The sequence below is a fragment of the Sesamum indicum genome, linkage group LG11 (genome assembly GCF_000512975.1).
Source record: "Sesamum indicum cultivar Zhongzhi No. 13 linkage group LG11, S_indicum_v1.0, whole genome shotgun sequence".
In the NCBI taxonomy this organism is placed as follows: domain Eukaryota; kingdom Viridiplantae; phylum Streptophyta; class Magnoliopsida; order Lamiales; family Pedaliaceae; genus Sesamum; species Sesamum indicum.
Window position 1 is genome coordinate 2,643,495 of NC_026155.1, and position 20,116 is coordinate 2,663,610.

The window sequence follows — 20,116 nt, forward strand, 5'->3', positions numbered from 1 at the left end:
CATGCACTGCGTCTACAAACCTTTGCATGTAGTCTCTCAGAGTCTCGCCCTCCCTTTGGCGGATGGTAAATAGAAATGCAGCCATTCTCGGAACTTTTTTGTTCATGGAGAAGTGGTGCATAAAACACTAAACCAACTGCTCGTGGCTAGAAATAGTTCCAGTCGGCAGTTGGTTGAACCAGACTAATGCACATTTCGAGAGCGTAGTGCGGAAGACCTTGCAGTAAGCGGCATCACCTCAAACCGTACCAATGAATCTTGGCGTAACATTTGTCTAAGTGTTCTTATGGGTCTCCTGTCCCATCAAATTCTGATAGATTCGACACCTTGAGACCTGATGGGAGCACTTCAGCCAGAATGGTCGGGGCAAACAAGCTACATCTTAGAGGGGCCACGGCTAAGGGCAAGTAAGAATCCTCGACTCCTCTAGGTGGTAGGGGTGGAAGATTCTTGATTACGGAGATTCTGATCTTGAGTCTGTGCGACTTCAGGTTTGGAAATCCAGTTGTTTACTTCTCTCGCCTCTACTCCTCCTCCTCGGGAGCCGAGGATAATTCTCGACTTCTGTGAGGGGAATGAGGGGGCGGGTTCATAGGTTGTTGCGCTACAAATTGGGCCACGGCTTAATCCGCAGCTCGGATAGACGCATCGCGTATCAGGGCTAACAAGGCCTCTTACATCAGTTGAATCATCAGTTCTTGGGGTGGAGCTCCCGAGGGAAGTGCTCTCGTGGGAGGCGCAGGCAGAGATTATTGACGCAGTGGGGGGATTTCCCCGTTGAGGGGGTGTTTGCTCATGTGTCGGGGGGTTACCTCCTGGGGCATTGATTGTTCCCGAGGCGGGTTTAGTTCCACCCTGTTCACTTAGGCTTCGCGGATCACGTCCAGGTCGTGGATGTCACGGGCTCGAGACCTGGTTTGCATACTCAGTGTCGAGGTAAACCTTCCCACAGACGGTCCCGATGATGTGGTCGAGGTTTTTACGAAGGGATAAAATTGTGAATTTTACCTACGGCACAATTATACATCAAGTGAAACACAATTTTTTAGGGAGGTCTTTTTGCAAGAAAAATAGTCACTATCAATGAATAGTGCTTACCTTAAAAAATTAATATTTTTAGTATTTATAGTAGTGTTAGAAGTTATATGGTGTGGTGGGTTGCATTTGTTTAATATGAGCCTCATATATGTTAAATTATTTTTTTACCCTTGCAGGTTAATATTTTTTACCAATATACATCATGTAATTTGAAGTGCAGGACTATGGATCTTGACGCCGACTTCCTCTTGCACTTCCTAAACCTTGGGAATAAAATGAAGTAGAAAGCAATCTCACTAAGAAAAATACAAGCAGAAAATTACTTAGTCATCATATGCTATACGTCTACATCAGTTGATCGAATTTGTTTAAAACCTTAAATCCATCATAGTTACTAAAACTAAAATATGAACCATCGATTTATATTAGATAACATCCAAAGGTTGTGAAAGAATAAAAAAATAGTAATACTTTAAAAAGTGTGCGTGCATTACCCCACACGCGTGAAGTGGTGTTTTGTACAATTTTTAGAAATTACGAGAGTTAATTTGGTGTTATTATTTTTTTAAAAGGGCGGCTCTTTGCTTATTTCTTGTATGTATCACACGGAGGTACAATTTAACAGTGGCCTTTTACGTAATAATAGAAGATCTTAAAAGGATTAACTAAAAGGATAACCTAAATTTCATCAAGAAATAATTAAAGGAAAAAAAACATCAATTGCAAAAAAAGTGGGTAATTATTTTCTGCTATGGAATAATTCTTCAAATCATATGGATCTATGCATTAATTCTCATGTGAGTAATACAAAAACGCAGAAATTCACATAATTGTTGTTCAACACTAAGATAATTTATTATCTGAATAATTTTCATATATTAAAGTTTTGTGGCGGTGGTAGTTGAATGACAAATAACTAGCTAAATTCTTGTCACATCTGCATTGAGCAGCAACCTTATTTTTTCCCAGTTAATCTAAAACAACCCAAATGAGTTGGATCTAGAAGGAGGCTGCTTCTTGTGCTTTGGCGACGGTGCTGGTGCACTTGAAGGCGGGTGAGATGGCTTGTGGTTGCGCTTGATTTGATTAAATTCCTCCACATCGTCCGATCCTTTCGAACGTGGTGCATTGGCCTTTGGTGATGGTGCTGGTGCATGTTTATGTAGATGTTGTCGCTTTTGCTTTAGTTCGATCTCATTAATTTTCTCGTCAAATTCAACGTCATCATTTAATACTTGTGAATGTGGTGAACTAGGCTTTGGTGTTGGTGCTGGTGCATGTCTAGGTGGATGATGTGGCTTGCGCTTATGCAGCTCTTGCCTGTCGTCAAATTTGTCATTGGCGATAGCTGGGATTGCCAAAAGCACACCAAGCGAAAGGACTAAGAAATATGCTCTTGACATGACTAGGATGTTTGGTTAATTTTTTTGAGGTGGTGAAAATATTGGAGAGAGGTGTTGGTTTTTATAGTGAACTGTTGTAAACCCCTCTCCTAGGAGTAAATTCCACCCAACAACTATATGGAATATAAATTCATTCAGTTACCAAAGTATATATGAAGCCATCTTGCATCTTCGTACACGTGGGGTATACACATTATTTTTCATCGATACACTAGTTGTATATTAGATTGGATTTATTAATGAAATATTTATTGCATTTAATATGTGCAATGTTTTCAATAATTACACAATTTGGATGATAGATTGTAATGTGTACTATCAATGGTATTACATTTAAACTATACATTGTCTTTAATCAATGCAATAGTTATATTGTAGATTGAATTTTTATTGAAGTTTTACCATATATGTAATGCACAATTGTTTCAAACAATGCATTATCTTTACGGTAGATGTGATTTTTTAGGGATAATTTCACATTTAATACCCAAAGTATACCCTTTTTGTTATTAGTTTTAGTACCACAGGTTTTTAAGTTATCAGACTTGGTACTCAAAGTATTTAATTTTCATCCGCCTGAATACCTTCCGTTAAGTTGACCATGAAAACAAACGATCAACCTAATTTTGGAGGACAAAATAGGTGGGGATTTTCTATGTAAGGGCATGTTTGGCTTCCACTATATTCAACATAAAAAATGCATAATTGTTTTCAATCAATGCACTATTTTTACGGTGGATGCAAATTTTATTTTCAATCTTATTGCATCTAATACATACGTATATATGTAAGCCATCAAATAGAAGGAATATATCATCTATTTTATTATTGTATTGATATTTTGTAGGCGTAATGACAAAAATAGTCCAGTAAGTAAGGGGGGTGGCATTCTTGGTCCCGTAACTTTAGAACTGGCAATTTTAGTCCTCCGCACAAATCTGACCAATTTTTGGATAATTTTACCCTTTCCTAGCTTTAAAATGAATAATTTAGTCTAGTTTCAATTATTTTTGCATTCTAATGCATATTTTTGTACATGGTCGCCTAAAATGGTATCAGAGCCTAGATTTATTGAAGAAATATATAATTATATTATATTTTGATATTATTTATCTACTAATGGAGGAGACTCTTCGAGCGAGAATCGAACCAAACGACAGTTTGAGTTATAATGATAACAAGGAATATTTCCGAATTCTAGAAATACAAAGAAGAGAATTTCTCATGAAAATTCTTGACAAGTGTTACAACGGTCCCAAGAGGATTAATCCAAAACCTCTCATGCCAAAAGAAGAATAAAAATAGCTGAGAAATTTTGAAGTTAGACAAGTACTACTAGGAAATGCAGTGAGGCGTCTACACTTCATTGAAGTCCATGGTAGAATCCCAGTCAGGAGAAGCGGAACAGGTAAATTCCTACATAATGTCAGTTCTAAAAATTATGATTAAAGAAATTAACTGGAAAGAACTCGAGCCGAATACATCGAAGAACTCTCAATATCTGAGGGAGATGCAAAAAACAGTTCAAGATTATGGACATAGGTTAATTCATAAACCTATGAAAATAGAATCTTTGAGCTGTGGACGAGGTTCTTAAGATCTTTCTGGATCTACACAAGGATCGTACAGATCTGAAGTTTGAGATCGCAGATCTAAAAAAAATCAAAGGAAGAACCCTGAAACATCAAAATCTAGAAAAGAGCGAATTAGAGACGCCCTTGGAAAAGTACCTCTTCTATACCAGAAGGGGAAGGCCATAGAGATTCCAAAGCTGAAATCCAGAGAAGATATGATTATTGCCTCTATCAGATTTATAAAGTAATGGAGGTAACGAGAGCAGATCTACAAGAATTGATAGAATCCTTTTCCCAACTCGGGATTGTGGATTTAGTCAATATCCAAACAAATGAAATAACTCTAGCACTACCACCGCCAGAGAGAAGTACATGTTCTAATGATCCTCCACAGGATCAACGGATGAGAGAAAGTATGGATTTCCACACTAATGCCACTCCAATATTTATGGGAACAAGGCTAAAGGAAAATCCAAGAAGAAATCTAAAGAGAGTGCCTGAAAATACAACTTGGACGAAGACCATGTTCCAACCCTTACATCCATATGGCGCTATACTGAATCTGGATATTATCAATTTCCAAAATACCGAGAAATTGATAGATGAATGGGTTGCAGCCATCAAGATAGCAACAACTACCCTAGACCTCGACAAAGAAAACTTCATAAAGCTTGTGTAGTTGACCTTGGAGGGATCTGTGAAAATTGGATGGGATAATACCCCAAAATATACCAAAGCCAACATCTTTGCCGAAGATTCGAAAGGCACGATTGCAGACCGGCTAGGAAGACTTACAAAAATATACTTCATCGGAGATGAATACTTGTTGCATGCCCGAAAAGAAAAAAAACCATGAGTAGTGCCATTGAGGCACACCAAAAATGTCAAGGCTGTAACGCACTCCTCGATCTAGTGAATAAACAAAGGCGAAAATCCAAACCATCGCAGGATTGCATTGGGGAAGTTTCACTCAACCGTATCATACGCCTTACGCAATCAACCTTTAAAGCACATCTCTGAGGTAAATGTTGCTCACTATACCCCGTGAATAACTCCTGTGCTAATAATATATTATTCCCGAACAATCTACCTGCACAAAAGCATTCTGAGAGGGATTGATAATCTTGTCGAAAATTTGCTAAAACTTTGCACTATAATATTTGTAATCATCTTATACAAGACATTACAACAAGAAATAGGACGAAAGTCAGATACAGAAGAAGGGTTCTTTACCTTTGGGATAAAAGCAAGCAGTGTCGCATTCACCTGCTTAAGAAGAAGGCTCGTAGTAAAGAAGTCCATGATAACCTTAGTAACCTCGACACCGATAACTGACCATGCCGCTTTATAGAATCCAAACGAGTAGCACATCTGGTCCCAGAGATTTATCCTCAGCAATGTAAAAAATGCAAGTTTAATTTCCTCTCTCGTCACTGGTAGTATCATTTGTAGAGATTCCTCAACGGTGGTAATGTGACTAGCCCACGACTGTAAGTAATTTAAGCCCATAAATTGCAAGTTGCTCACCGTCCAACAACCTCTAATAAAATCACAATAATCTCCTTCGAATCAGTGTGTGTATGCCCTTCATCATCGTTGATTTGGAATACACGCTTAGAGGTTCGCCTAGTAGCTACTTTACGGAATAGAACAGCGAGCACTGATCTCCCCCTTTAAGCCATTGGATCTTAGCCATTTGTTGCAGCATTATTTGCTCCAATTTAACCGCTTTCATGTAGACAATCCAGCAACAATGTTCCAAGCGCAGCAATAATGAACTCTATCGGCCCTCCTGCAATTGAGCAATCTCCAAGAATTCTTTAGCAAGTTTGACATTCAACGAGATATCCCCCTTGTTTCTTCTTTGCTTACAAAAAACCTGCTTAAGTGCTTTGATCTTACTAGTAACAACATATATAGTAGTTCCAATAATATGATGCCTCCATACATTATGCACAGTGGGAATAGAATCCAGGTATGAAGCCAAATAATTATCAAAGCGAAACTTACTTACATGGTTATTGTTGACATTCCTCTTAAGTACCAATGGGGAATTGTCAGATGTGCGAGGTGTAGAACCAACATAGAAAGCTTCCGGCCATCTATCCAACTATCTATCATTAACTAGCATTTTGTCAATTCTCTTCCAAAAACTTCGACTGGTATCACTTCGATTGTGCCACGTAAAGCGTTCACCTGCATAGGCAATGTGATAAGTCTGTTGAAATAAGACATGCTTCAAATTATTCCATGGCTGCCCGAATATCTCCAGAAGCTTATAAGCACCACAAACCTCACTTATATGGACCACAACATTAAAATCTCCAAGCACTAATCAGGGTTCCTCATCAATATTATCTGCGAGTTGGCTAAAGAATAGAAAAGCTCCCTCCCAGCACTTAAGTTATTAGCACCACAGACAACAATAATCAAAACCGCCATATGTAATAATCTAATGCATACCGGATAGTGAACAAATTGAACATATACATTAACAATCTCAAGATCAAGTTCATCATCTTTCCATGCCTGCCAAATCCAGGTCCCAGGTCCAGTATAATCCACAAACTATTTCCATTTAGGCAATGAGCATGATTGAATACAAGAAAAATTTCTAGAAGAAACTCTAGTTCAAGAAGACAAAGAAAGACAAAGAAACTGTACCCAAAATTCTGAGACTAAGTCTCCAACCGCCACTTGGTGATCATGACGGTTCAATTCTCGAACATTCCGTACAGCCACATTCATCATGGATCACCATCTTTGGGGCTACATGTGGTAGGGCCCCTCTTAGCACACTCTGCTAAATCAACATCATCCATAAGAATATTAAAGCGGTTATAAAGAACGAGCTCTTTACCTTTCCCTTCACCGTTGCCAGCTAATATAGGCAGTATTTCACATTCAAACACTTGCTCCATAGGCACAACTAGCTCGAGAGTAGGAGTTGTCTCTGCATGCATGGGTGGTTCAGGCTTCGTCACATCAACATCTCTCTAGTTACTAGTCTCCCTTTTTCTACGTTGAACATATACATAAGTTGGGGATTTTTTACTCGATTCAGTGCTCAGGAACTTCACAGTTTGGTGACCAAGGCTATTACACGTTCGGCATTTTGGAGGTACCCATTCATATTCAACATCCATGCAGCATAGGGCCTCTCCCTTGTCATCTTTCGATACCATGACAACAATGTGCTTAGGCAAATTGGACGAGATATCCAGCATTACACATACATGAGCGAAGTCCAGTTTCGTGTATGCTTTCGTAATTGCGTCTTGATAAAGTGTCCTTCCAATACCACTCGCCACTATGCTAAGGCCCTCAGTTGTCCAGAATTCAACCGGGAGATGATGAAGCATAACCCAGATGGGAACTTGAGTATGTTTGTATTTTCTCAATCCCATACCGGGTTCTTAGTGTTGCAAGACAATTGGTCATCCCTGGAATAACCATGGACTGCCTCTAATTACCTCCTCCATAGCCACCTCTGTCTTAAATTGGAAAATATAGAAACCATTCACTGTAGCAATAACAACCTTCACTGCCGGCCTAACCAATTGCGCATATTCATTAAGAGGATGAAAATATGATTTTTTTCCAAACCTACTGCTTTTGCAGCCCAATGGTGGGAACCATTCGAACCAAGTCCAATGAAAGACAATAACCTCTCCATTTTGAATTACCGGAGGAATATACAATAACATTTTACCAGATGAATTATTGAATGCAGCTGCAAATTTATCATCTGTAGCAAATTGAGAGTCATTCACATGAAGAGGAACCTTATCCATAACAAACCAAGAGGTGGCGGATTCATGTGATCCGAACCCGTTGATGTAGGTGGAACCCCAATTGGTCATCGCAGTTTCAGCATCGTGGTCATGCATGGAGGCATAGAAGGCTCCATGAAAAATTTTTCCACGGAGGTAGGCACTTCATCAAACGGCGAAAACATTCCCCCAAAGAGGACGACATCTCCATGAAGACCGGAGATGGGAGCGAAGTAGGTTCTGTCGGGAACAAATGAGGAGGGGTAGCAAAACCCTAGTCCCCCCATCCAATGATGGCGTTAGAACCCTAGGAGGCGACACGACGTCATAAAGGAAGCGTGCAGCTTGCTCTAGTCGTTGGAATGCAAGGGATTCTTCGAACCGGTCTTGAAAGAGGAAGGACAAAACTGCAGCAATTGGCATGATGAAACCGGCCGATATCCCCCATGAACGGAGTTGGATTGTTGATCATCTCTTCCAAACTTTGTCATCCAACGGTTCTTCAATTCCACAAGCGCATTCATGGCAGCGAAATCCCCCTCAACAGTAACCCTCGACGCCAAGGCGTAGAACTCCGTAAAGTTGAAGTCTTGTTGGATTCTCGCCTTCAAGCATCATCAATCGGATATGATGGTCGCTCTTCGCGAAAAAACAACAGCAACAATTCATCGTCAGTCTCGTCCGACACCTTATCACCATCCGCCGCCTCAAAAGTAGTAGCAGTGTCGTGAATGTAGTGTGAGTATTAGGTGCAGTATGTGAGAGAGAACTAGAGTCCATCTTTTTACTTATCTTAATAGTTGTTTTAGCTTGTTTTCTTTTATGTAGGCCCTACACTTTTGCATGCATGGGCAAGCTATTCATATATTTGTACACATATTGTATATTTATAAATTTATGCATCAAAATATTTATGATGGTTTATTGCGAATTACTATTGCGTTTTGTACCGCAATTTTTACATGTCTTGTAAAATATTCCGAGAAAAGTATTATTTTAGTCCGCTAAGTATGCCTAATTTTAATTTTAGTCTGATAACTATGTTCATTTTTATTTAGGTCCAATAACTTACGAAATTGCTTACTTTTAGTTCTTTAGCAGATTTTCGGACAATTTTACCCCTATGAGTGTATATGGACTAAAACTGCCTTTCAAAAGTTGCATAGGGGTAAAAGTGTTCGAAAATCTGTCAGAGGACTAAAAGTAAGCAATTTCGTAAGTTACTAGACCTAAACAAAAATGGACATAGTTATCGGACTAAAATTAAAATTAAGTATACTTAGTGGATTAAAATAATACTTTTCCACTTTAGATTTATAATATACATGTATGTTATGTACATGAACGAAATATATTTGCCTTCTTACTAAGGAGCAATTATGAGACACATGATTTGCATTATCTCAAATGTAGAACAAGAATATAAAAAAATGGTCCTTCAATATGCAATTAGGATGTTATTTTGTAATTAATTTTATTTTTCTTCTGTTGTGGCACCTTCTCTCTCTTCATCATTAATTACAAAATAAATTATTCTTATTATTAAAAAATAGTAATATTTCATCATTTTCGGGCTCAAAAGAGGTCACAAGTAGCAACCATTTGAGTTTTTTTAAAGAGGAGAAATTGTACTTTTGATCCCATATGATAAGAGGGTATTGTACTTTAGGTCCCACAATTTACAGACTTAGCAAATTGATCACATAGGTTAAAAATTATAGCATTTGGGACAGAAAAGAAATACTAAATTTGTCGTCTTATGGGATCAAATATGTCTTAATTTCTATCTTATGAAATCAAATACGCTAAATTCATAAATTATGAGACCGAAAGTATACTAGAAATACAATTTTTCCTATTAGAGAGGAGTGGAGAGCTAATTTAATTCCTTTTGAAAATTTAAAAAAAAAATAGAAAGAGCAATTATTAGATTTGTTAAATGAGTGTGGAGTAATTTGCTTTCCCTTTCGCTTTTATTTATTTATTTATTTATTTATTTATTATGACTAATTAACGAATTAGATGACACTATAAAGTATTAAAAGAATCATTCTATTATATCATATAGTTTTTGGTATGGCCGCCGGCCCAGATAGCAATTACACGGCCGATTGCGCTGAGTCTTGGGCTTATACATAATTTGAAGCCCATTAGCCTTTGACAGCAATTTGTATGAATGGTTGAGTTTTCGGTTGAGATGGAGGACGGTTAGACGCCTTCCTTCCTTTCCGCCATTTTCCGCAACAATTTGAAGTTGGGAAGATTGCGAATGAGTCTGCATGGATTAATCGAGCAATGAGTGAAGTAGGATGGCGTTCGTCATGGCTGTGGAGCCCAAAGGAGAGGAAGTGCCTCTCCCTCCTCCAAATGAGAACTCACAGCAGAGCTACCCTTCTCCAAATCCATGCATTCATGCTCCGTCATGCCCTTGAAGCTAATCTCAACCTCATCACGAAGCTGATCACGGCCCTCTCCTCGGTAGATCCGTATTGCGGTACCCGACACGCGCGCCGGCTGTTCGATAAAATGCCGCAGAGGTCTGATGTTTTCCTGTGCAATACCATGATGAAGTCCCACCTGTATTCCCGCGATTTTTCGGAGGCCGTGGGTTTGTATGTTTGTTTGCGGAGGAACGAAGGGTTTGTGCCGGATAATTACACTTTTTCCACACTGGCCAAGTGCTGCGGCTTGAATTGTGCAATTTGGGAAGGAATGGAAGTGCATGCTCATGTGGTGAGGTATGGGTTTAAGTCTAGTTTGTATGTGGCGACGGCGCTGGTAGACATGTATGGGAAGCTGGGGCAGATGGGTGTTGCGAGAAAATTGTTTGATGAAATGACTGAGAGGAGTTCCGTGTCGTGGACTGCACTGATTACTGGGTATATCAGGGGTAGAGATATGGATACCGCGACAGTCCTTTTTGATATGATGCCTGAGAATGAGAGAGATGCAGCTGCATTTAATGTGATGATTGATGGGTACGTAAAGTTAGGTGAGATGGGGTTGGCTAAGAAGTTGTTTGACGCAACGCCCGAGAAAAATGTGGTTTCTTGGACAACTATGATCGATGGTTACTGTAGCAATGGTGATGTAGAAGAAGCTAGGTTGTTGTTTGATACAATGCCCAATAGGAATCTGTACTCATGGAATGCAATGATTGGTGGATATTGTCAGAATAAGCAAGCCAATGAGACGTTAGTGTTATTCCAGGAATTGCTAGCAGAGAAAATGTTTGAGCCAGATGATGTTACAGTTGTTAGTGTTCTTCCAGCTATTGCAGATTTAGGTGCTCTGGATTTAGGGAATTGGGTATATGAATTTGTCAAGAGGAATAAGTTGGACAGGTCTGCAAATGTTTCAACAGCACTGGTTGATATGTATGCTAAATGTGGGGAGATTGAGAAAGCAAGAAGAGTTTTTGATGACGTGCAAGGAAGAGAGACCTGTACATGGAATGCTTTGATTAATGGTCTGGCACTCAATGGGTGTGCTAAGGAGGCATTAGAAGTGTTTATGGAGATGAGGAGAAAGGGGTTTAAGCCCGACGAAATCACCATGCTTGGTGTCCTGTCAGCTTGTAACCACGGTGGTTTAGTGGAGGAAGGGAAAAGATGGTTCAGTAAAATGGGGGAATTTGGGTTTACTCCTAAAATTGAGCATTATGGTTGCTTAGTCGACCTCTTGGGTAGGGCGGGATGTCTGGAGGAAGCTGAAAGGTTGATTGAAGGCATGCCTTATGAGGCTAATGGCATCATATTGAGTTCTTTGCTGTTTGCTTGTGGTTATGCTAAGGACCTTACTAGGGCAGAGAAGGTGGTGAAGAAGGCAATTACTCTGGAGCCAGGTAATGATGGTAATTACATCATGTTGAGGAACTTGTATGCAGCTGAGAGAAGATGGAGAGATGTGGAACAAATCAAACGGTTGATGCTAACCAGAGGGGCTAAGAAAGAGGTGGGCTGCAGTGCCATTGAGGTCAATGGCCAGGTGTTGGAGTTTGTGGCTGGGGATAACCTGCACCCACATTTGAAGGCATTGCATTTGGTCTTGGATCAATTACGGATGCACATGAAGGTGAAGAACTCACTCCCCAGTGAAGATTGTAAAGCAGGTGAAGCTTAATGGGAAAGATCCTGAATTTTGTGAAGTGAATTAAGATACTGATGCTGGCCAGAGGAAAATGGAGACTAACTGGGGTTATAGTGCCAATGAGAATAGATAGCACAGTTCAGGGTTTGTGCTAACTTTAGGCTGCAGTCATAGTGGGGGTGATGCATTTGCTCGTAGAAATGCAGATGCACGTACTGAGAATCTGAATAGATGTTTGAAACTTTTCTTTCCTCTGACATATCCTTTGTTGATGATTAACATGATAGTCACAGGGATGAGTGATATGCTACTGATATGAGTCACAAAGTTAAGTGTTGACCTTGAAGGCTGGATTTAGAGGCTGTAATACAGAGCACATAACAGATACGGAAAAAAAATTTTGGGGTGTGGGCGTCGGCATTTTAGTCTTGTACTATCTTAAGTTCTTGATACTTGAAGGTATTCAATACGTCCATGGAGGATTCGAAAATATTGGCAGAACTATTTAATTTTTTATGTGGTATATTGGCTGCCAAATAAAGCCCATAGCGACTTGATCCTGAACCTTACTAGTGATTATGCAATTATGGAGACTAAAGGTTTTCAGACGTGCAGATCTGAAATCAGACAGAATGCCGGAACTGTGCTGTTGTTCCTTGGTAACGTGTGAAAGATTAAAAAGTTAGTTTTGAAAGTATTGTTACTTGAGAGTAGATACTAAGCTCATCATGTGCACTTGCAGCTTCCTTGTAGACTGAAGTCAAAAGCAAAGCCAGGAATCAGGTTATATAAGTGGACCCCTTCATCCTCCGGTTGCTGATTACCTCCACTAAAAGCCACTGCAAATGTCTGTCCGAGATTCTTTCTCAATATATTCATCACGGCAGCCATGTTTCCAAGATGAGCGTGTTCATGAGCTTCATGGAAGAGGTCAGCATCTCCTTGCTCGATTTGTATTCTCTCTCTCTCTCTCTCTCTCTCTCTCTCTGTCTGTCTGTCTCTCTCTCTCTCTCTCTCTCTCTCTCTCTCACACACACACACACACACACTCACACACACACACACACACTGAAGAAGTGAGAGAGAAAAATAATAGACATGCATTCGCATGCAAACTACAGAACTCAGTCGTTTCTGACTCAAAATTGGCAACAGCAGGCAAGTTTTAACAAACGAATGGCAGTCAATGTGTGTTTCCATAGAATTGAAGAAGAATGTGAATCTTAGCAAGTTACATGACTCCAGCCTCATATGTATCTGGAATCGCAACATAGTCCAGCCCCTACAGCAGACAAGAGAGCCGATGAGTAGACTGTTTTTCCCAGCTGACATTTGCTTAAGATCATCCTTGATACCTTTTTGTGCCTCTGGCCACAGTATTGCTCTTATTGCCACCGAACCATCTAGGAATTTTCTTGGTATTGATCGTATTATGAATAGACAAGAAAAAAGCAGAATTTGCTTTATCCAATGCATACAAAGTTGAAATCCGGAGTCATTATATTCACATTTAAGCTGTAAAGTGGACCTGAGAATGGCTATACCTGTATTTTCTCAAAATGTTAGGCCATGTTTACAACCCAAGATGTAAAGTGAATCGAGTTGGGCTAACCCAATTCAAGATCAGATTGAACCAATAAAAAAATGAGCTGGTTCAGGCCAAACCCATTTGGGACTGGGTCAATTCCAAGAATCAATACCTAGGACCAGCACAGCTCAGTGGCTTAGAACCATCGAGTCCTAGGCCGAGCCTGGGCCTGGGCCAAGCCTATTGAGCCATTTTTTAAGTTTTATTATATATATTCTTAACTATTATTTTTTTGTATATAAATTTCCGTGTGGTTTAATTAATTATTTATTTATTTTTATAGATGATTATAAATTTAAGTAATTGTTTATAAGAAAACCTTAATATCATATAAAAAAAATTAAACAACCACATCCAGGCTTGATGGGGCTTCGGGCCTCAATCGAGCCGGTCCATAGGCTAGACTTGGGTTTTATGACAATAATTAATTTTCAACCAAAAGCCATAACATGATGTTTTGTTTGTAGTTGGGGATAATTTTGTAAAAATACACTCTAACCCCACATATGAAGGAGGGTAGTAAACGTCAAATTTATCTAAGCCATGGTGAATCCACAAAGTTAGCTAGAGGGAAGTAAACAAATACCCGGTAAAGAATTCCCACTTAGTGCAGCGCATAATCCAAAAAGTTTCCCAAGACCCCCTCCAATCCTACATAGGTTAGTAGACATGGCTTAATAGTATTGGATGGCCAAGAATAGCACTCAATCTCAGGTGGAAACATACAGTTCATGATTTGCATAAATCAGCATCCCATGCACCTAACAATATTTGGCTTATATAAGCGATTGAGCAAGGATTCAGACAAGTCACCTTCATCATCACCAAAATTTTGTTAAAGATTATAAGCAATGGACTATATATTCCTCAAAAACCCACATGAAGTACATATATACTAAAGAATCAACCAAATTTATAATGTACAAACTGAAAAAAGAAAAGGAAATGTATATCAACATTCTTCTTGATGAAACAGCTTGTCAGGCAATATTTGCAAGTTGAGTTGAACCATCAACCTTTTCTCCTGTTAGCATCGGTTCCTTCCATCGTCCATACCTCTTAATTATAGATGAACTATATCCCTCTTCTTAAGAGGTAAATACTGTTCTTCCTTACCGACCAACACTATTTTGTCTCCCCCTCTTAGTCTTGCTTGCAGGGCCGAGGAGCTTTGAAATAGAACGTGTTTTCGGAGGTGGTTGATCATCCATGGGCAGATCACCCTCTGCCGGAACTGGCGGGCTGGTGCTACCAGATGCATCCTTCAGCACCAAAGGCCTTTGGGTTGGCTGAATCTTCACTTCCTCAAAACTATTCATCTCCTCATTCACCCTCCAATTGTCAATCAGGACTTCATCATCCCCCTGAATGCATTTATGGAGAGTAAGAATTTCTTGTAGAGAGTTTCAACCTCATTGGATTCCACCTTAATATCATGTTCATTTACAAAAACATTGCCAATGACAAAGATCAAGAAAGTATGTCTAGAATAGCTATGTTCACACACAATGCATCCAATAAGTGCCAAAAAAAGTTTGATGTGGGATATAAACATAAGTGAAAGCTTTGATGATTGCCCCAAAAGTACGTGTCAAGAAGGTGGAGCCACTTAAATCAGTTTATACCAGACAAAAACACTCACCATGTTTACACCTGTTGCATTCTTGATTCTGATATTAACATCAAAGAATAGGGGAAACTAAAGTAAGTAACTGATTCCACAGTAAAATTAAGTATTGCAAAGTTTCAGCCACAGAAATATTGAACCTTTAAGAGCAAATCCATGTCATTCAAATAAAAAAACATAGCATAAGATGAAATATGATTAGGTGAAACCCAGAACTATTTAATAAAAGACTCACATTTCCGCATGCATCTGCCAAGGAGATGTGATTTATGCTTCCATTTGCATCAGGAAAAACCTCTCCGTGACTTGTGAGTATACTTTCAGGCACAAGTAAGTCACCCATATTAAACTCTGATATAAGCTGAGCTGCAATATAAGTTCCCACCGGCATTCTGTCCACATCATTTGGAGGAGTAGCCGTATTTGGGGGAGAGTCGACCAAAGCATTATCCAAAAATGGCAAGCTCCAGTTCTCAGTCAAAGGAAACGTTTCAGCCTTTCCACTTATTATTACCTTGTCAACTCTACTCTTCAGGTTACCAACTTGTGATTGTAACAATTCAATCTTCTGAAATATGTGTTCCAAAGAATCATCATCACTTCCATTCTCAACGCACAACATTTCATCGTCTCCCAAAAACTCATCACTAGTGTTGACTTTCTGAGTTCCTTTTGCTACAAAAAACCAAACTCCATTACATAAAAGCATAATTACAGAACAAAACATATTCTTGTGACTGGCAGAAATTTAAACACACTATGATCAGAGTCTTAAAGCCAATAACAATTTAGTCTTGTCAATGGGTGGATAATACCCTACCCAATCCCAGATCAATACCCAATAAATACCCATAATAATTATTTGCACACCATACACGGACCCTACCCATAGAATACCCATTGCGTATTATCCAAGTTATACCCATAAAGAGTCCAATGCGGGTCTTACCCATTGAATATTAAATCTTGTGTTACCTTTTTCATGTTAAGTTTGAAAAAGTAAAATTTCTTAGAATTACAATTTACATGAAAATTGAAGAACCAGTTATTAACTTTGGCATAAATTTTTTATCCATTTGAATTTGCATTCAACTTTCATTTGATGATATTTTTAAGATTTGAGTTCAAACAAATTTATCTATTTCATACATTAGTCAAGCTTAACTAATTTAAATTTTTATGTTTTTTTTTCACTTTGTAAACTATCAAGTTACGTGCAAATTACTTTATTAAAAACTTAATTTGGAGTTGCCACTATGAAAATAAAGATGAAAAAATTTATTTATCAAAAGATTACAAATTCAATGATAAGTTAATGGATAAATCTACACTTTGGGGTATTAAATTTTACTCATATCAATACCCATACCCACAAGTACTTTAGAGTATAGACCCTACCCATACCCAAAAAATATTTATTTCAATGGGTATACCTGGGTCTAGTGAAATAATATTGGGTCCGGGTCTAGGTAATGGCTATTGTAATGGGCTTCGGTGTTGGTATTACCAGGCCAATTACAAGGGAATTAAAGATGGTAGAAGTTCATTGATCATTGACCAATAAGAATATGTAAGATGAAAATAGTAGAGAGAGAGATGGGGGGAGGGAGGAGGGAGGTACTAGTTTGGGCATCAAGGCGACAGAAACTTTATGGAAACCATTGTACTACTCATATCACTTCAACATGCTGCAGGTATAGGGCAAAAGCTAATAAAACACCGTTCTACTCAGTTACTGTTAATCATGCATGCACCAAAGCAGTAGTAGAGAAAGCAAAACTATCATTTCTTACCTGGATTCTTCAACTCACTGTCCATAAAAGCACCCTCAGTAAAATGCTTCCTATTCTCTGAAAAATGCTAGGCATCAAAGTCTTAAAAGGCATGAAGATATAGACAAAGATACTTCGATAGAGAAAGAGAAGATATTATACCATAATAAGAAAAAAGGTTATGATTGGACATATATGCTGTTACATCCTTTGTTGCTTCAGCTCTTGTTCTTTTCTTCCTCCTCAGGACCTCAGTTGTAGCATCATTCTGGTAGTGAGGAAGTGATTTCACACCAAGACCTTTCAATGGATGTTTCTCTAATTGAGTCTGTTTTCGCTGACTGTATTCATCAAGTTTTCTGTCATATTCCTGGGCTTGTGCCTCGAACTTCTTGATTTGCAATTCAACCCATTTACAACGCCACATAAGAGGCTGAATAAAAGACCTCCAATGAGTCGTCCGCTTTTTCTTCCTAAAGATTAAAAAATTCATGAAGCACATATAATAATAAGCAAGAATAACACTTGATTAGAAGATTGAATTAAGTTCTGCAAGCATATGTCAACTTAAAAGATGGTTCCTTCTTTACATGACTGTACTTTAAATCGAAAGTGAAAAGTGATTATCTTAGATAGCAACGGTACAAATTACCAGCTTCAATGGCTCCCAATTAAGGGGTCATCTGGTTAAGGGACATGTGGGATTTGTGTAGTGGAATTATATCCTCACTATTAGGATTCTATGCGTGAAGTTCTATGCAGTGGAATATACATTTCTTGAAGACCAAACAAATTCATGCATTCTCATGTGACACGTGTTATAGAATAGAACAAAGCCAGATTGCTCCAAATTCTGGGATCAGAAAGGCTAAGCAAAGCTACTTGTGAGATTTCAATATAATGATTCCATTTCACCAAATAATAATTTCTTTTCACTAAAAGAATAGATAATCAAATTTTATGGCTCAGTTCGTGGCAGCAAATAAGCACAACTTCAACACAAATGAGTACCTCATCCTGAACATTTCACTAAATCCATCAAAATCCAGTGCTGATGCAGCATCACCATGAAAATCTGATAAAGCTTCAGAGTCAGCTAAGGTATCAACATTTTCAACTCCATAATCACAGTCATCAAATGAACTTGAGCTCTCAGTTGTGTCCAGGCATTCAGCCTCAACCAGGTCAACGCCACCAGATTTTGTACATTCAGTTATGTCAACTTCCACATCAGTGTCCCTATGGACTTCTGCAATCTGCTCGACCAAGTCCCCATCCCCTTTATTTATCTCATAAGTAGTTGTAAATTTCATAAGCTCCTCTTCAAGTTCTATAGCAAACATTCCATTCGACTTATAGGTTGAAGGTTCCATCTTTGCTTTCAACTTCTCTCCGATGTACAAGGTAAATCAGCCTATTTCGAGCATATAGATCAACAAGAATATGCAGAGTACCTGCAGTACAATGAAATTGATAGTGTATTGATCACCATATCGGTATTCTACATAACATGCAATCATGAATCACTATCAACATAAAAAAGTAGCAAACATATGGTCAGACCAAGTGTCATCCGGACACAATGCACACATATTGGTAGCTTATATAACATAAGTTATGTTAGGAAAAACAAAAAACTAAAGATCAATCAAAATGATTGCATGGGTTTGATTTTGATTTCTTTGTCTTTAATTGAAAACCATCCACTTATCTACTTCTCCTAACTCCTAAGTTCAAAAGTCAAACTCAGATAAATTTCCAAGCACAATCAAAACCAACACACATATTAGTGTGTATGCGTTTGTTTGTTCTATGGAAAGAATGTAAGCATCAAACAAATAGTTGATGCCTTCGGCTTCCAACTCTTACAATTGAAACTTTAACCACCTGATCAGGACTTTAATTCCCAGATAAAAACCAAGAAGAATACGAAAGATAAACAAAACATCAATATATGTAAAACCTTAAAGGCTTAAACCCCCACCCCTACCCAAAAAATAAAATAAAATTCATCTTGAAGTTTCTGATCAAAATTCCTTGAGAACAACAAGTTCAAGAAATCGTCAATGGCAACAAATAAACAACCAGAAAACAGTTGCAGCAACAAAAGAAAGGAATTAAAACAGAAAAAACTCGACCATCAATGGAAGCCTCAACGAGAATCAAGAAACAGAACCTGAATAAGAAAGAGATTGTGGGTCGTCAGCGCCGGCCGTCGTAGTCCCGCCGGTGATTGTGTATGAGAGTGTCGGGTTGGTGGGGAGAAAAAAGTTTGCTTGTGATGGTTTGCTTTTGGGGCCAAATCTTTTCCCTGTGCGGAAAGGCTTTTGGCAGTGAGATGAGAGTGAATCAAACTATAATAAATATTATTCCTATTTCTCTGTAAAATCATTAGCTGTCAATTCGCTCAATCTCTCTACTCATTATTTTCCCTTCTTTCCTTTTTGAATTTCCTTTTTTCTTTTTAGAAATAATTATGGTTACAGCTCTAATTTATAATTTATTTACACAAACTACTCATATCTTTTATATAAATATAGAAATCACTCTAAAAACAGACACTATTTTCGTTTTATTTTTAACTTGTTTGATGTGTTTTGGTGGAGATAGAAAGAGAAAAATAAAGATAAATAAGTATGAGTTAGAGATAGTGTGTATATTTGGATTTTTTTTTTATGATAATATAAAATAAATATGGTATGTTTATGTTGTTTAGTAGAAGATAAAAACTACTGTTTATTGTCAAATCATGTCTCTTTTATATATTTTTGTATATATGTATGAGTATGTTATAATTTTTTTAGTTGTAGGGCCTATAATTAATGTAAACTTATTTTCACAAAAAATAAATGAGGCACTGTTTCAAAACATCTCAAAACACCACCAAAAACTTTCAAAACAAATTAAGGCAAACATTGTCCATGTTTTGGCCCATCTTAGAGATGAAGCAAAATTGAAACCAAATATTATGAGAGTAGTTTGTGTTACGATGTCGATATTTTTAAAATGTATGTATAATTTTTTAAAAAGTATGAAAGGTTTTTAGTTTTTCCCAATAATAAATTAATTTTGAATTCATTCGAATTCAAAAAATTGTAAATGAAGACATTTTTTAGGACTATTCCAAATAAGTTAATAAATGCTACTTTTGATGATACAAAAGTTATTGAGAATAGAAGAATTCATTAAATTTATTTTCAAACCAAAAGAAAGCGAAAAGAATTTAAATTCGTGAGTTCACACACGAATGAT

At 38.0% G+C, this 20,116-nt stretch overlaps 2 protein-coding genes across 4 annotated transcripts; one reads left to right on the forward strand and one right to left on the reverse strand.

Moving 5' to 3' along the window:
* Positions 9,944-13,343, forward strand: LOC105173276 (pentatricopeptide repeat-containing protein At2g44880). Of its 3 annotated transcripts, none has more exons than XM_020698025.1 (3): positions 9,944-12,536; positions 12,620-12,807; positions 12,999-13,343. In XM_020698025.1, the coding sequence occupies exon 1, from the start codon at positions 10,084-10,086 to the stop codon at positions 11,908-11,910; it is 1,827 nt and encodes a 608-aa protein (XP_020553684.1). In that variant the 5' UTR covers positions 9,944-10,083; the 3' UTR covers positions 11,911-12,536; positions 12,620-12,807; positions 12,999-13,343. The 3 variants fall into 3 exon arrangements, with proteins under 3 accessions (XP_020553684.1, XP_011093268.1, XP_020553683.1); XM_011094966.2 differs by having other exon boundaries at positions 13,033-13,343; XM_020698024.1 differs by having other exon boundaries at positions 13,036-13,343.
* On the reverse strand, positions 14,166-19,216 carry LOC105173277. The gene is made up of 6 exons (XM_011094967.2): positions 19,041-19,216; positions 17,876-18,318; positions 17,027-17,337; positions 16,886-16,942; positions 15,328-15,767; positions 14,166-14,829 (listed from the first exon to the last, which is right to left on the reverse strand). The coding sequence occupies exons 2-6, from the start codon at positions 18,235-18,237 to the stop codon at positions 14,578-14,580; spliced, it is 1,422 nt and encodes a 473-aa protein (XP_011093269.1). The 5' UTR covers positions 18,238-18,318; positions 19,041-19,216; the 3' UTR covers positions 14,166-14,577.

Excerpts from the sequence above, each read along its gene's own strand:
- LOC105173276 (XM_020698025.1), top strand. The coding sequence starts at position 10,084 with ATGAGTGAAGTAGGATGGCGTTCGTCATGGCTGTGGAGCCCAAAGGAG.
- LOC105173277 (XM_011094967.2), bottom strand. The coding sequence starts at position 18,237 with ATGGAACCTTCAACCTATAAGTCGAATGGAATGTTTGCTATAGAACTT. Across the intron at positions 17,338-17,875 it reads AGTGAAATGTTCAGGATGAG|GAAGAAAAAGCGGACGACTC; the intron begins GTACTCATTTGT and ends TTTAATCTTTAG. Across the intron at positions 16,943-17,026 it reads TAACCTTTTTTCTTATTATG|AGAATAGGAAGCATTTTACT; the intron begins GTATAATATCTT and ends AGCATTTTTCAG.